General features: G+C 40.1%; 1 protein-coding gene across 19 annotated transcripts in view; it reads left to right on the top strand.

Moving 5' to 3' along the window:
- The first annotated feature begins 329 nt into the window (after positions 1–329).
- PTPRT (protein tyrosine phosphatase receptor type T) overlaps positions 330–17,667 on the top strand; it is a 713,818-nt gene continuing 696,480 nt past the window's right edge. For 13 of the 19 annotated variants that reach the window (XM_060772259.2, XM_060772263.2, XM_060772261.2 and 10 more), the window contains exon 1: positions 330–882. In XM_060772259.2, coding sequence (XP_060628242.2) covers positions 813–882 — 70 coding nt within the window. In that variant the 5' untranslated portion in view covers positions 330–812. The remainder of the gene's footprint in view (positions 883–17,667) is intronic. The other 6 variants (XM_060772266.2, XM_060772264.2, XM_060772265.2 and 3 more) reach the window with 1 other exon arrangement.

Here is a 17,667-nt window from a genome sequence, read left to right as displayed (position 1 = left end):
GTCCTCTCAGCCTGGACCCGCGCGTCCCTCTTTCCCCAAAGTCCTTTGAGAGAAGTGCTCAATTTCTCTCTCTCTCTCTCTCTCTCTCTTGCAATTCCTCTGGAAGCGACTTCTCTCTTTTGAGGTCCCTCCTTTTAAAGGGGAGAGAAAGGAAGAGGAAAACAAACGAGAGGAGAAACCATTCCTCTCAGCCTGGACCCGCGCGCCCCTCTTTCCCCGACGTCCTTTGAGTGGAGCGCTCTCTCTCACACACAAACGTTGCGCGTGAAGTGACGGCGGAGGGCCCCGCCCCCTCCCCTCCCCCTCCCTTGCCGCCTTCTCCTGGTGCCAAAATAACTGCAAAATGGGGGAGTTCAGAGGCTGAAGTGGTCTCCTCCTCCCCATTCCCCGCCACCCCGAAAGAGAAAAAGAGGCACGCGTTAGGACTCGGGGGAAACCGCTCGCTCCCTCCCTCCCCTCTCAATCTCTCTCTCTCTTTCTCTCTCTCTCTCTCCCCCTCCTCTCTGGGCCCCCCTCCCTCCCTCTTCATCCTCGCGCGTCTTCAATCAGCTTGGGTTCCTTCCTCAGATGAGGGCGAGCGCAGGCTCCAGCCGCGCGCCACATCGAGAGAGAGGGAGAGAGAGAGAGGCAGGCAGAGAGAGAGGGACCCGCTCCTAACTCGCTCGCTCGCTCAGTCACTCTCGGGGCTTGACCCGATGCGAGGGATGTTGGCGAGGCGCGCGGAGGCTCCTCGGCTCCTCGGCTCCGGTTCTTGTTGCTGCCGCCGCCGCTGCTGCCGTGGGAAGAACGGGATGTGAACTCCCTGCCAAAGCATGCCTAGGATTGCGTCGCTTGCCATTCTTTTGCAGCTCTTGCGGACCACCGGGGGACAAGGCTTCGCAGGTAAGGGCTTCGGTCGGAAGGGGCTTAATCAAGGCTTGGCTTTTGAACTCAGCCTGCGCTTTGGGAGAGAAGGGACGGGCGGCGGTGCCCTTTTCTCCCTTCTTCGCCACTCCATCGGATCGCCAAGCCATTCCTTCCATCTTTCGTGCATTGTATTGGAAGTCACTTTGGGTTTGGGTTCGCCGGCTGCAGCGTCTTGGGTTGTAGGGACCCGATTGGCGGGCGTTGAGAGCTTGATTGTCAACCGGAACACAAGGGAATGTGATTTATATACACATACCTATATTGCCTTGTGTTCTGGCTGGCAATCAAGCTCTCAAGTTTTGTCTAGCAATTTTCCTCCAGATCTTCAAAGAGAAAAGCACACGCCAACACTGAACAAGCATCCAGGTTCCCCTCTAAGAACCCATTTATCTGGGCGTAAGTCTCCTATTGGATTCAATGAGAATACTTCTGCGTAGTCGGTATACTGGATACATGTTTACTCGGAGATGGACAGTGGGTGTACCCCTCGGAAAGTGCACGAGAGGTTTTCCACTCATAGGTTGCTGTGTGTTTTCCCAGCTGTGTGGCCATGTTCCAGTAGTATTCTCTCCTTTAAAAACTCTAAAATCAGGACAATAAAGAGCAACAATCAATAAGCAGGGGCACTCCAGACAAGAACCAATCAGGGGCAGCTAACACCTCCTAACAAAGGATCCCCAGGCAGCAACCGGCCAGGCTTTGAAGCTGCAAGACCATTAAATGCTCACCAAGATAGCCAATTGCAACATTCACACCTGCCTCAAGTAGACAAGAGTTCTTTCTCCCACCCTGGACATTCCTAGTTTCCACCTGACCTCACAACCTCTGAGGATGCCTGCCACAGATGTGGGCAAAAAGTCAGGAGAGAATGCTTCTGGAACATGGTCAGACAGCCTGGAAAACTCACAGCAACCCAGTGATTCTGTCCATGAATGCATTTGACAACACTTTCCACCCTTATCTTCAAGATCTGGATAATATGTTTTTAAGGAATGTTAATGCTTCAATACCCAACTGAGAGCAAATCCAGTGAAGTCAGAAATGAATGGCTTTCTTTTTTGTCTTTGGCATCCTTGTAGATTCACCCTTAAAAGACTGTGTTGCTTTTGTGACTCGCGTGATCTTGAAGGCACATCTTCATTCTTGGAGTCAAGACACTCTGGTCCTTTTTATAGTAAACAGTTGGTATCCATCAAAGGAGGGGGAAGAGTGCCAAATATTTCAAAAATGTGTGACATGAGGACTGGGAGTCCAACTGCACCTTTAATCATAACTTGAGCAGCCTATTTGGAAGTCCACTGGGTTGTTTCCCCCTGCCTTATTTAGACCTTGGAATCTAAAAAAAGTTGGCATAACTTTGGATGGTTGGGAATGTGGGCTGGTGCTTCGTTCACACTTGTCGAAATCTGTCCCTGGGGAGCTGTGTCTTGGAGAACATGGAGCTAAAAAATAGAAGCTTCTAATCTTCAGTTGACTTTTTCTTTTCTGATTAAGTATTGTTCTGATACCTTTGGGACACTACATTTGTGACGCTACTCTAGATCTGTATATGTACATGCAAGGTAGTTCAAAATTAGGTCATACTTTGAAAGTAATAGCTATTTCAATTTCGAGAAAAGATTCAGTTTTGCTTTGGTGTACATAGAAAATTGTTTTTGTCTATGTCTATCTGCCTATGATGTGACTTTGAGATTGGCTCCAACTGAAACCCTGAAGTTTAGTCAAACTTTAGGAGCAAGTTTTTTTTTCCTGCTTTGGTTAATAAAACACCGAACTATAAAATAATTTTCATCTTGGCTTTTCTAAATATTATTGTATTAGGAAGGAAAAGTAACAAACAAGGAGATAATAAACCTGAAACAAATCTTTACATGTCAGTAAAGTCTTTCAAGCGAAGTTTATGCAGAAATGTTGAGAGTGGAAGTGACCTTACTAAGCTTTGTGAAGTCCAGAGTGATATGTGCAGTATGAATTTTAGGCTAACTGAGGTATACTACGACCTATCTTGAATGACAGGGAATTGCGTATGCTCTTAGGTGATTTTTTTTTTAAAAAAATGGGAAGGGATCAATTTGCTAAACCTGTTTACTTGCTGTGTGCATTTTATGAAGCTCCATGCACTACTGTGCAGTCCTATTCTTGCCTACTCTGATGGAAGTCCCACTGAGTTCAATAAGACTCACTCCCAGCAGACTGAATTTAAGCTCATACTTTACTGCATCCTGTCTACTTTTTACTATTAGTGTTCCTGCCAAAGAGCTTCTTCTGTGTCTAAATTCCAAGTCATGTTACTTTGAAGCTCATTGTCCAATGTGAAACATATTAACTGATGTTCAAGGGATTTTCTCTAACACTGATATGTGTACAATATAAATCCCAAACTTTATCTTAACAATGTTTAAATTTTGATGAAACTTTGTTACCTGTTTAGACATTTGTTTAGAGTTTTAGGTGGCAGAGTCTCATTATGACTGTGGTTATGGGTGAATTTATTATGCATTGGGTTCCATTGGAACTGGTAGAAATTTAATATTTCATGTTAAGATTCTAGATGTTCTATATAGGACATATCAAGGACTGACCTCGTAACTGGATGGGCAGCAATAGCCTTAAAGAAATGAAAGGGAGGATACTTGATAGCCCATCCCCAGGCAATGCAACCATATTTTTAATTACACATTTCAAAATAAGTGTGCACACTTTATGAGGAGGAAGAGAAGGATATGGCACAAGAAGGCCAGAGGTGGGAGAGGCTGAACAAAAGCAATTATACAAATGGAAATAGATTGGGCAACAAGGATTTGTGAACAGGTCAGAAGCTTCCATTATCATTGTTTGCCAAGGAAGAAAGTCGGTGTTTGCTCTGTGTGATGGGGAACATCACCTTTCATCCCTTCCTTCAGCCTTGCTGCTCAAAAAAGATAAAAGAGGTTTATTTATAGAAATAAACATGACTCGGTGGGTGAGCCTTTTCCAGAAATGAGACTACAGCGAGTGTTATGTCTTTCATTTTTAAGATTACACTTAACCACTGAAGACTTAATGCCCTGTAACCAATTTGCGCAGCTAATGCTCAGATAATGAAAGCAAGATGGGAAAAAAATCTTCAAGAACTCTGCACCTCTCTGATGGATTTTCGTATTGAATCATATGAAAGCTTCCATCTGTCGCAGCCAATGCACTTCCCTGGTTCTCCATCAGATGGTGCCGCCTCCACAACTATCAGAAGAATGCAATTGTAGATTTTTAGCACAGCACATTGTCATTGAACTAAGGTGTGCTTTCAGGTATTTGCTCGCTGGTCTTTTGTCAAAACGTCCAGCATATCTACTTATGCAAAGTTGTCTGTTGCACCTTTGTTGATTTGGAAAAAAAAAGGAAAAATACAAAATATTCTATAAATCTGTGAAAAAGGAGATTTTAAATGTTGACGAAGTCCTGCTTATCTTATTTCTTTATTTACTTCATTTATATAGCTCTTTTCTCATCCCTGGGGGGACTCAAAGCAGTTTCCAAAATATTCACGGCAAAATTCAATGCCTTACAAAACATGAAAATATAACATAAAACCACAGTAACATAAAACTATCAATTAAATCATAAAACATATCTACATAACTGCTTGCTTCTCTCCCACATTAAAAATCTGGTGTATACCTACCTAAGCCCCAATGGCCCTTTTAAAAGGTTTGTTCTGAGTGTCAACATCAAATGAAAGGAAATGTTTAGCTGAAGTGGCATCTGGCTGTGGCATAGCATTCCTAGAAATGCTCACCTAGAATCCTTTTTATGACATTTTCAGCAGCAGGTGAAGATACATAATTGTCCTTGACTTTTAAAATCTGTGATCTTATTTGTAGTAATGATATGAAATTAGTTTTATATTTTTCTCTGCTGGAAATAAATATTTTAAAACTGCCCCATTGTTGCAAATTGCTCACAGCCCTGTTTCATTGGGAAAGGGGGAAATCTAAATACGCAAGGACATATACATTTGCTTGTGTCTAGTGCATTGGGTGAGAACACCTAGTGCTTAACTGCAACTGTTAATAGAGTGGTGATGGACTTCTGCTAGTTGAAGAGCTAAATCCAGAAGAAGGGAGTGAGGAGATATCCCCATTTCTCGTTATAGTCCCATAGGAGCCTCAAAAGCATTTTCAGAGATCTGGAACCAGTTTTCAGTTATGTGGTGATAGCAGATGACTATAGAAAGAAGAAAAGAAATAAAAAAAACACCACTGCAACAACTGGCTTTTGGTCTTATGGGCTAACTACATGTTGATTAATGTTGTGGTTTGCAGCAGCATTGAGGAATTTAAAATATTTAATCCTATGATCAATGTTCACTGTGATACACTTTCATAAGGATGATAAGTTTATATATTGCTGTCCTGGAGGAAATTACTATCTTTTATCTAAGATTTATTTTTAAATATTATCTTATGAAATATGGCTTGTACCCAAAACAGTTGCAACATGTGCTTAGGGTTTGGAAGAAATTTTTGGAAAGCCTTTTCAGAGTTGGGACCACAAGGACCATCTAGTCCCATTCTGCCATGCAAGAATCTATGACTACAGCATTCCTTAAGGATGTTTATTCAACCTCAATTTAAATACATCCAAAGAAGAAGAATGAACCACCTAAAGCAGTCCATTCCACTGTCTAAATGTTTTTTTATATTAAAGGTTTTCCTTCTAATATTTAGGGGAAATTTTCTTTATTATAGCCTATCTTCAAGACTGTATCCCTGTCTATGAACCAGTGCGTGTCTTGAGATCTGCTGGGGAGGCCCTTCTCTCAGTCCCACCACTGTCACAGGTGCGATTGGTGGGATGAAGAGAGAGAGGGTCTTCTCAGTGGTGGCTCCCCAACTCTGGAATGCCCTCCCTAGTGAGATTAGATTAGCCCCACACCTCCAAACCTTCAGTTCAAACTTGAAAACATAGTTATTTACATGGGTATTTGACTTGGAGTAATGTACTATGACCATGTGATGACGCTGTCACTGACCATTGTTATTTGACACTTTAGTTCATGTTTGAAGAAACTCAATGACTCACAGGTATGACTGTGTTTTAGAATTTTTAAAATTTTTAATTTTATTGATTAACATTGTCCATTGTTTGTATTCAGTCAAATTGTACATTGTTTGGATGATACATAATTCTATTTTATGTGTGGCACCTTGAGTACTTTGTTAGCCACCCTGAGTCCCTCTGGGGAGATGGTGGCAGGGTACAATAAAGTTTTATTTTTATTTATTATTTATTAGTAATTTAAATCCATTGGTTCATGTTCTAGCCTCTAGAGAAGCAGAAACTACATTTGCTCCATCTTCAGCATGATATTCCTTAAGATGTTTAAAGATAGTTGTTATCACCTCTTTTCTGCAGTACTTGTCTCCCAGGAACTTTTTTGTTGTTGTTTTGAGTCTTCAAACTTGTTTAGTATAAAAGTTTGATTGGAAAGTAATATACCTGAAATGGTACAGGAGAATGTTGCTGTAGCTGCATATTATATCTGCCAGTAAGGAAGCCTGTGGAACTTGAATAGGGAAAGTTCCGTCAGATCAGTTAGATGGCTCAGATCTATCATCCAGTTTTGTGAATTGTTTAGGCAGATGCCTCTAGGAATCCCAGAAGCAAGATGTGAGGGCAATGAACTTCATATGTTTTGTTTCCATTAATGCTGTTGAATAGCATACATTATCTTTTAATAGATTTTCCATTTAGTCATGATAGATATGGCCCTGACATTTGACTTTCCTGAATTTACTGTTTTTAAAGTCTGAGTTGACAATTCAAATGTTTTTGAACTGCCATTTCCACGATACTTCTGTTTTGTCTAGCATTTATGGGAGTTGTAGGTCTACAAACCTAGAATTGCAATGTTTCACATCTCTAAAGTCACTTGTGTGGGTGATTATTGCACCTTAAGACCATGAAGTGCACAAAGACTTCATCTGTGGAGGTACTTTGAATGCAATTTTCCTACTTCTTGGCAGGGGGGTTGGACTGGATGGCCCAGGAGGTCTCTTCCAACTCAGTGATTCTGTTTTATGAAAGAAATGGTGTCATTTTCACCAAGGGCCACATCAGCCTCATGGTTGCCTTTAAAGGGTTATTTGTAATGGTAAGCCCTGGCATTGAAAACCTCATGGGCCACATGAAATTGTGTGGCAGGTTGGATTTGGTTCACAGGCCTTGTGTTTGACACGTGTGCCATAAAACATGCATTGTGTGATGAAACAGTCAATTCAAAGAGAAGTCTTTGGAAGTTCTAACATTATATAACCCCCTATAATTAATTTTGAAAACCTCTTAAAACATTTCACCCATTGTGTAAGTGAGTTTGTACTTACAGAATGGGTGAAGACAGATAATGATTTACCAGATAGAAAAATGTTACAATTAGCATTTAACTGCATGGTAAACTAGGTGTGCTTTTCCTGCACATCAACACCTGATAAGACAGAAAGGATGAGCTGAAATGCATATCATTGCTTGGTAGGATGCATCATAGCATGAAACATCATATAGTACGCAGTCCTTTGTATTCTCTGGCTGTTACAGTTTCCTTACAGCAATTCTGTTGCCATTTCTTATCATGTATATATACTTGTAAAGTATCTATATTCTATCACTTCTTACAGATAGAAAAGATTACCTCATGTTGAACATTTAAATTTTCCTTTATGCTTTTAAAATGTATTCTGTGGCTGTCACTTAGCTTGTTTTTGAAGCTGAAAATAATAAATATGCCGCAATACATTTTTGGTACAATTCATGCCCCAAATCTGAATTTATCAAGCATTAGAAATGAGATCTCCAGGAAATGAAATAACTGAGTTGGATCCAGCATTTATCTCCTAGACATGGAAGGGCTCCTTTTTCCTGCAGAGGCATCTGATCCAGTGAAACATTTCTGCAGGCAAAATGAAATAAAAGGCCAATTTTGCTGATGTTCTGTGTTTTTCAGGAGATACTATATATATGTTTGCATGCAGAGACATGTCTGTGTTTAAACGGCTCTTACACAGTAATGTGTTCACCTTCTTAGTAGGTGCCATGGGTTAATTTAAACAAATTATTTTGTTGTGACAGGCATATGTCGGGGAGAGGATCGGTAGGGCTTATCTTTAGTAGTGTTTTGAACATGTGTGTAAATAGGAAGGTAAAAGAGATACACAATTTTTGGTGCAGTAATTAATATTTCTGCATTGTGGTATTATTTTCTATATAAAAAAATTCTATGCAAACATCTGTGTGCATATTTTGCTCAGAATAAGTTGAAACTTCAAGGGGCCAGGTTTAGCACAGCAGGCTAAACTGCTGTGCTGCAGAAAAATCTGTCGATTGAAAGGCCAGCCATTCAAGCCCGGGTTGGGGTGAGCACCCGCCATTAGCCCGAGCTCACCTGGCCACTTAGCAGGTTGAAAGCAGAAATGCGAGTAGATAAAATAGGTATCGCTTTTAGCGGGGAGGTAATAAAGGTGACCTTAAGGACATTGATTGGAGGAAAGCTTCTTGGCATGAAAGTTGGAGAAACAGCACCCTCCCCCCCCCCCCCCCCCCCACCCCCATGGCTGGAGTTGAGCACAGCCTCGAAGATGCAGGAAATAAGATGGGAAAAACTGTCTTTACCTCTGTTTGTATTGTCTGTTATTGTTAATTGTATAATCGGTATTGAATGTTTGCCCTATGTGTGTTTTGTAAGCCACTCTGAGTCCCCTTCAGGGTGTGAAGGGCAGGGTGCAAATACTGTAAATAAATAAATAAATAGTCTTTGAAAACTGTACAATGGGAAGAAAATTACTGAAATTGCACATCATTACATTCAAGAAGAAACTTAGTGAACAATTACATTCTTTCCAGCATAACAACTTGATCTAGAGCTTGGAAAGTTCCTTTTAATTGGAAGGTGACATGTTGGTGATAACAGAGCAGCTAAAGGATGATACTCCACATTTCCACTTCTTCATGGGATCTGTTAGCTTAACAGTTGTTTTCTTCCCTTCTTGGCTACCTCATCTTAAACAATAAAAATATAAAAGCAATTAATTTTTAATGGTAGTTACATCCCCCCGCTTTTGATAACTTGAGGCAATGACATTTTGTACATGAAAATACGAATGCTTAAAGTATTTCCACAAATCTTTTTTTGCAAATGCTGCACCTTGTTCCTGACTAGCTTCCAGCCATCTCTTCTGGCCACTGTTCAAGTTGTGGGGCCTCTGCAGCACATCATCCTTTATTCCTTCTTTTTACAGAATGTTATGTGTTAAACAGTTATTACAGTATATATATATATATATATATATATATATATATATATATATATATATATATGGGATGTCTATTTGTCACCATTGAAACTATTGCCAAAAAGGTAGGCAAGACTTTTATGGTTCTCATAGAGCAGGGATTGGGGCAAAGGCTATTTCTTCTTCTGACTACTATCAATGATATGGACTCAAATATATTGCTACTAATAGACTACAACTGACCCGAGCAATTGTTACTTTGAAAATACTTTCAGTATATAGAAGGCACAGTGTGTTTATATTTTCCTTTCTAAATTTCTTGCTTAGCTGTCCACCTGAGGGCTGAATTGCACAGTACTAAGAAGTTTAGGATTATCGTATATTCCGGGGTATTACACGAATGGAGCTATAAGACGACCCCCCCAACTTTAGCACACAAAATAGAGTGTTGGGGATATACTCGCTGTTTAAGATGACTCCGCATTTTCTGTCCTCTACGCCAAGTGGTTTCTGTCCTCTACGCCTGGCGTGCGATTGCCCCTGGGCCTCTGGGCTGCTTCCTGCGCCACCTCCAGAAGGCCCTCCTGCCCTGCTCAGGCCACTCTCCTTCTTCCAGCCGCCATGGTGTCTCTGGCTCCCAGCCCCGACAGGCTTCGCAAGAAGTGCCTCTTTTCCTTAGAGACAAAGTTGTCTCGTGGGTGAAGAGGCATTTCTCGCGAGGCCTGGCCAGGAAGAAGGAGAGCAGAAGGGCCTCTCGCGCTGCTCAGGCCACTCTCCTTCCTGCCACCATAGTGTCTCTGCCTTTCAGCCCCGTCAAGCCTCATGAGAAGCACCTCTTTTCTTGCAAGACAAAGTTGTCTCGCGGGTGAAGAGGCGCTTCTCACGAGGCCTGGCCAGGAAGAAGGAGAGCGGCCAGAGCAGAAGGGCCTCCCACGCTGTTCAGGCCGCTCTCCTTCTTCCTGGCCAGGCCTCGCATGAAGCTCCTCTTCTCCCACAAGACAATGTTATTGCGAGGCCTGGCCAGGAAGAAGGACAGCGGCCTGACCAGTGTGGCAGCCAGGAAGAGAGGAAGGATGGGGAGCCTGCCATGAGCCAAGGCAGCGGAGGAGGAGGTGGTGGAGGAGGGGAGCCTGTGGCCAAAGCCCTCCACACCAAGAGGCTCTACCGGTAATTTTATTATTATTTTAATTGTATACTCTGGGTACTAGACAACCCCCAAAATTTTATAAGGTTTTACATTCCTAAAAGTCATCTAGTACCCCGGAATATGCGGTATTTTGGTTTTTTTTTACCAAACAGACATTAGTAACCTAGTTTGGAGTCTTGATGTATGACTGGAATAGTTTGTATTTCAGATCTCAACCCCTACACACACACACCTTACCAACAGATTAGAAACAAAGGTGATAGTGGGACCTTCACTGGTGCTAGACATCTTATTCCAGAGAGATTGCATTGCTGAAAGAAAAAAAAAGGGGAATTTTCAGTTTATGTTGGATTTGCCTTCCTGTACTTGTAATGTAAATTTAGACTGATGTAATCAGGCAGAGTCAGTTCCATAGGAAATCACTAAAGACCAGGGAGATGCATTCTGAAAGAGTTGAAGTAGCCAGCCACATATGTAATGATTTCACTCAACCTTTCCCCAAGTTTGAAGAATTTTAAATAGGAAAATATCCGCCATCCATACTAGAGAAATCACTCCCTTCAAAATGACAAGTCTCCAGTTACTCATCCTCAACTTAAGCAAGCAGAGGGAAGCCTTTCCAGCCACACCAAAATTCTGGTGTCTTGATTCTCTCTCATGCATCCACATCTAATTAAGCAGATGGAACCTCTTCCCCTGAGGCAATATTCCAGCTTCTTGCCCTTTCTTGTGGCCCATAGTTCTGAGCAGCGAAAGGAAACAATTACTCCAAATGATGACAAGATTTTTGCCCCATACCCCAATGTTATTTCTAAACATATAAAATAAATTCATTCCTTCCAGTAAAAGCAAGATTGCTTGTTTGCTGTCTTTTTGCATTTAGGCGAGACTTTCCTCTGTTTATCTTTTTCTGGAAAATGTTGTAAATTTCAAATGTTATAAATGGGGCAACACAAATTGATATTTGTTTGTGCAAAAGAGAAAAGGTGTAGAAACATCCAGACATTGAGTACATCTTTCTTTTACTCTTGCACGGTCACCGAATAACTTGAACTAAGGACAAAAATAATGTTCATTGTACTTTATCTAAAAGAATGGACAAAGGATTGTACTCTGCAAAGACAATTATATTTAACCAAGTCTCTGGACATTTATCACATTGTTTTCTGGAACTTCCTGAAAATTACATTCATGAGCAAAACTGTAAAAACCTGAGAATACACAAATGTACACAAATGATTTGAAAGAAATGGAATTGGGTAATATTTTCCTAAATAGGTTTAGCCATTCCACTAATGTTGCAAGCAATAGTTCCAATGTGTTTTCTGTAACCTGGAAAGAAATGCACTGACCACTTAATTGAATGGAAAATGATATATTTTATTCTAATTCCCCACTTATGAGCAGTATTGCCAAGTTTGATGGTTGTGATACTTAATGAATGCTTGAATTAATCATATATTATGTAGGCCATTTTTGCCCAATAAGAAGGAATCAGTGCTTCAGATATTGCTGCAACTTGGTTTGTATCCACTTGCTAACTAATTTAGAATTTCCATCTGGTGATATGTGCCTTGAAGATGTTCTTTCAGTGGTGCTAGAAATCACTTATCTTTGAACAGGTTTCATATATCTGGGAAAATGTTTAAAAGACCCAATAACCTTTGTAATGCTGGTAGTTCATTTCCTCTCATTCCATGCTAACTGGGGTGAGAGTGCTACCTGTTGCCTCCAGCCTCTCAAGATAAAGAGCAGAGCAGCTTAGCTGCTGGTCATCCTCAAACCTGCCATTTTCAGGTGATGAGGTTAGAAAGGGCATGTACTGCAAATTGGATAGAATTGGTGGAGGGAACAGGTCTATTTTGGCAATTAAAAATACAGCCCAAGAGGCCTTGGACAGGTGGCCTTGAATCTGAGGAGGTTGGTGTGAAAAATGTAGGTCTAAACAGGAAACCTACTTTATCTTGAGGAAATTAAGATTTGATAAGAAGATTTATGGCTTTCCCCCATCCAAAAGATTTGTACTACCTTACATAGGCTTTGAAAAATCAGAGCAAGAGTTATGATTCAATATCTTTTAGAATCCTATTACATTCTATCTCCACGACTGTATAAATATGTATTATGTCTTTGATACATTAGAAGTATTGCACCTGAAGTTGGTTTATATTCATGAAAGCTCATTCAAAAATAAAAACCCATTAGTTTTAAAGATTTGGTCACTTTTCCCCCTTCCCCATCATTCCTCCTTTTTTATATCTCATTGAAGGAGTCCAGTGAAATAAATGTAATACCACACTTTTACAAAGACCGAAGGGCACCAGTGAGCACCTCCAGATAGTTTGGGACAATAGCTTGCATCATCACTAGTCAACAAAGCTAGTTAGGGATTTGGATAAGGTGCAGTATGTGGACATCAATATCTACCCCAACTGGAGAGCAGTTCTATTTGAGGCAAATTTATGTTGCCTTTTCCAAACTGAACTGTTTGTGGCCCCACTAAAGCTTGTTTACGCTGCTGAGTCATGACTTACAGATGATAAGGATTGAAAGTAATTTTGCCAGTTTTCATTTGGTCCCTTTCTCCACCCTCCTCCTTTGCAAGCTTTTTTTCATGTCAAGAGCAACTTGAGAAACTGCATGTTATTTCCGGTTGGAGAGAACTGACCATTTGCAAGGACATTGCCCAGGGTATGCCTGCATGTTTTACCATCCTGTGGAAGGCTTCTCTCACGTCCCCACATGGGAAGCTGGAGCTGACAGATGGGAGCTCACCCTGCTCCCTGGATTCGAACTGCCATCCTTTTGGTCAGCAGACCTGCCAGCACAAGGTTTTAACTCATTGTGCCACTGGGGGCTCCTCTTTGCAAGCTTACAACATTCTTGGAGACCTCCTAACTTAAGCAGGTACAAAGAAGAGATGCAAAAATTGGACTCAGGGGAAATTAAGGGACAGCTAGCCTACCTGTCATTAATGCTGAATTAAATGATACAGCAGGATTTGTGCAGCATTGCTACATTACCTACAGGGCAAACAGAAAGGGGACCTATGGCTCTATGGTCTTCAGCCCATGAAGATAAGAACATTCTATGAATAAGTTATGCCTTGAGAGGCTTATGATGCTACCATAATAATTGGGTATTAATATATGCTACTGATTAAATTGTATGTTGGATTTTACTCACAACAATGGGCTTGCCTTGCTCTTTGTACTGTATGATCTTATTATACACACTTTCCCTTTCCTACTCTTTTAATAGACGCCTACATCTCATCATGTGGCATCATTTAGTGCACCGTTTTACCCCCTCCACTGCCCATTTTAATAAAGGTTCTGCTTTTCCTTTAGGCAGCCATTGTCTTGCACTTGGGCTTTACTTTAACACTGCAGGAAGGTCATGTCCATTAAAATATAGTGGCACTCTTACTAATGAATAATATTCCGCATATAAACAATTACTTTCTTATGACTCAGAGCTCAGTTGCCTGGCCATATTATTGCATAAGTTCCTCCTGCTGCTTTTAAACCAAGCAAGATCATATTTTTTTTATGGGGAAAGAAAATTATGTCTAATCTAAACTAAGTATATCACATCTATCTTTTAATCAGAGCTTCTGCCTCCCCCCTTTTTTTCTTCCTAATAGCAGATAAGTGCATATAATCTCATTATGCAGTAATTCCAAAATGCCAGAAATGCAGAAATCCAAATCCTGGTGCATTAAATGATATCGGAAAAGAGCTTGTGATAACTTAATTGATATACGATATAGCCCTTTGTTACAAAGTATGCCAGTACTTACTTATTATCTGTCATTACACAGTGAAAGCAAAGCTTAGGCTGAAACTTAGGCTGTAATGATGCCTGGGTGTTACACTGGTGTATCTTTTGCCTATACTGGTAGTTGTAGTATTTATTGTTTATGGAGATGAGCCAGCTTGGTGTACTGGTTTGAGTTGGACAAGGACTGGAGGCCAGGTTTCGATTCCCTGCATGGCTATGAAAACCCACTGGGTGATCTTGGGTGAGTTATACTCCCAGCCCCATAAAACCTTGTGATAGGTTTGCTTTAGGCACCCCATAAGTTGCAAATGACTTTAAGACAGGACAACAAATAAGGAGGTGTTTCAGCATGGAATAATGATTTGCATATCAGACTAAGATTCTGGGAGAGCATAATTAGACTCCCCATTCAGGTACTGCAACCCACTAGGTGATCGTGGCAAGTCACACTCTTTCAGGCTTAGTGGAAGGCAATGTCAAATCGCTGAAGAAATCTTGCCAAGAAAGTCCCAAGATAGTTATACTTTAGAATGGCCAAAAGTGAGAAATGACATGAAGGTGGCCAGTATTCCTTAAGCAAGTACAACAACACATAAGCACTTCTATGCTTCCCATTCCACAACCGGAACAACAACCAGAACATCCCTAGAATGTCCTCTGGAATGGTTGGGAAACTACCTGCCACAGTACCACTTCCTCCTTTATCTGCATAAGTATGCTGATAGATCTTTATGCCACAAAATTTTGGCCTTGGTTTTCTGTGGAAATTTATTTGCATTTTTCTCCTCTTACAAAATATATAGATTTTCTTTCTTTTAATGCCGAATTCATTTCCTTCCACTTTGCTTGTTGTTACATTGAATTGCACTAGAACAGTAACATGTGTTCTATTTTTTTGCTTCCTTGTTTTGAATTGTGAGTTGAATTGTGAGTGAAATGACTGAACTCTTGCATCAAAAAGACAAAAAGTCTGTTGTGAACATGTTTATTAATTAGTTGAGTTTCATATTAAAGTCTTAACTCATTTGCTTGAATGAGCTAACAGAACATCCAAATCTCTTTGGACTCTATTCCATCCACTCTCAAATAGAATCTCCTCGTTCCCAGATTCCATCCTCTCCAAGAATCAGTGTTTCTAGCCTTACTGACAAAGTGATGCTCAGCATTTTCTGTAATGACATTGGCCAATATGAATGCAGATAAAGTACAACCTGAACAATGAATGAATGTAGACTATCTTTTATTTACTACACCACTACACATTACGTGTGGTTAAACCATTTGTACCACTTTTGTGATGATGCAGCCATCCAAATTATCTGAGAAAATGCCTTCTAACTGCATTTCTTACAGACTTTGTATAAGACAGGAAACGATCAAAGTAATAGCTATTTCTTTACATTCAAAATAACCTTGCCTGACTGTTAGATCCATGTGATGATAAAGTGACTGTAAACCAATGACTGGATCAGACAGTTGCTGTAGTTATAATTTCTTTAGCTGTGTAAATAGCAGTGATGCAGCATTCAAGTTCTGCTTGCTCCAGTTAAGCTACTCACTCAGTTCATAAGGAAAGGACATGTGAGTGAGATTGTACCAATGTCTCCATTACTGACCTTCTTGCTTGCATAAAACTGAGCAATGGGCTCCCCTCTGTTGCATAATAGGGAACTCCATTATCAAATTTCATTAATTCAGTGGTTTTGCCATGGTTGGGGCTAACAATTAGATTTAGTCCTACCTACTTATTTTGTGGAAGTGTCTCTATATAAAAGGATACTTTGTGAAAATGCTGAGATCCTACATGAGATAACTGTTTTAAATAACATTATGCTAGACTTTGAAATTTTGTAAAGGCTTGGTTTGAGTAAAGGCTAGAAATATGGTCAGGTGCTAAATGAAACTGGCACTCTACTGGAACAATGAGTGTATGCCTTAATGAATTGTCATAAAGAGCAAGGCATGTGATGGAAGCGAACAAATTGGCATGCCATGTTCAATTTGTGTGGAAAATTTGTGGAAATAGGTTGACCTTTTTGTGCCTTTTGGACTGTAAGTCACTAAATGGAATGTTCTCAGTTTTAATGTAAGGTGCACTTAATAGTTACTTAGTAATAACTTTATTAAACAGGGCCTCATTGAACAGAGTCTCACTTTTTCTGAATATGATCACAATGAAACTGATGACAACATGAAAATGTATGTACTTATTGGAGTGTGCATTTCTATCTACCTAAGCCAGACAAGTATGTTTAAATGTAATGGAATTTGGCTCAGGAAAGCCTATAACACAATACATTTATTAATCTCCAGTGTCCCAAATTCCATTGCTGTTGTTCATTGTTTTCTGTGCATTACTAATTGGGTTGCATGCATCTCAAATCCATGTCTGGCACCACTGGGTCATAGAATTTAACTCTGCATCAGTACATTTGTCTGCCTTTACTTCCTTCCTTTTCAGAGATAATTTCCTTTAAAAATTATCTGGGGTTTTGGCAAAATAACATCACACATAAAACCTGTTGCCAAAGCTTCTGTCAGCTTAATAGACCGTCTAAAATTGATGATATGAAAGCATGGCTCTAATTTCAACAAATATTTTGTAAACTGATGGTTTTAAGTCTTTCTGGAAATACAAATGTTGGCATTCTAACAACATGATTATGAACATTTTGTATTCACATATTGGCTTTCAATAACAGCAGGACTCTTTTGTGATAATTCTTCTTCTTGCTTAGATCTGTGCTGATTATAGGTGTGTCACATTTGATAAGAATGAAGGGTAAGAATACATGCACAATTTAAAATATGGATTACTCTTGAGCAGATTGTACAGTATGGCTTGTTAAATTCATAGACCTCAAGTGATAAAATCCTTAGAGCTGTGCATTTCCCATCCAGTTAAATAGTAGTGATGCTTTTTAAAATGTGCTGTTTTTTCATCTGTGAGATAGCCTTTGCATACAAAAGTGTAAATCACAGAGCTTTGATCCGTTCTTGTCCATGCTCACTTTGGCATATACATATAGATAGGGGGGGGGGTATCATGTTTTTCCCCCCATAAAAGGTATCTTGCAGAATTCCCTTGGAAGAAATATGGAAGAATAAATTAAAATACCCCTATGCATCTGACCTAAAAGAGAACTGGGTAAAGATGGCATATAGGTGGTATATGACCCCCCCCCCCAAAAAAATTAAAAAATCTTATAAAAATGTAAATACAACTTGTTGGAAATGTAAAAAAAAAGAAAAAGAAGGATCCTATTTCCACATGTGGTGGACGTGCAATAGAGCAAAAGTTATTGGAAAAGAATACAGAATGAGATTCAGAAAGTTTTTGAGATAAAGATTCCTCGGAGACCAGAAACATTTATGTTAGAAATACAAGAGATGAAAATAGAAAAAAACCCCACACAGATAAATTGCTATTTTTGATGATTAGAGCAGCGAGGATATGTTATGCAAAAATGTGGGGGGGGGGGGGGGAGAAGAAACACCTGAAGAAGACGAGTGGATGACAAAGATATTAGAGATCAGAAATATGGATAGTCTTACTTTTCTCCTCTC

This window comes from Anolis sagrei, chromosome 4 (assembly GCF_037176765.1).
Source record: "Anolis sagrei isolate rAnoSag1 chromosome 4, rAnoSag1.mat, whole genome shotgun sequence".
NCBI lineage: Eukaryota > Metazoa > Chordata > Lepidosauria > Squamata > Dactyloidae > Anolis > Anolis sagrei.
This window is presented reverse-complemented; position numbering and strand designations above follow the sequence as displayed.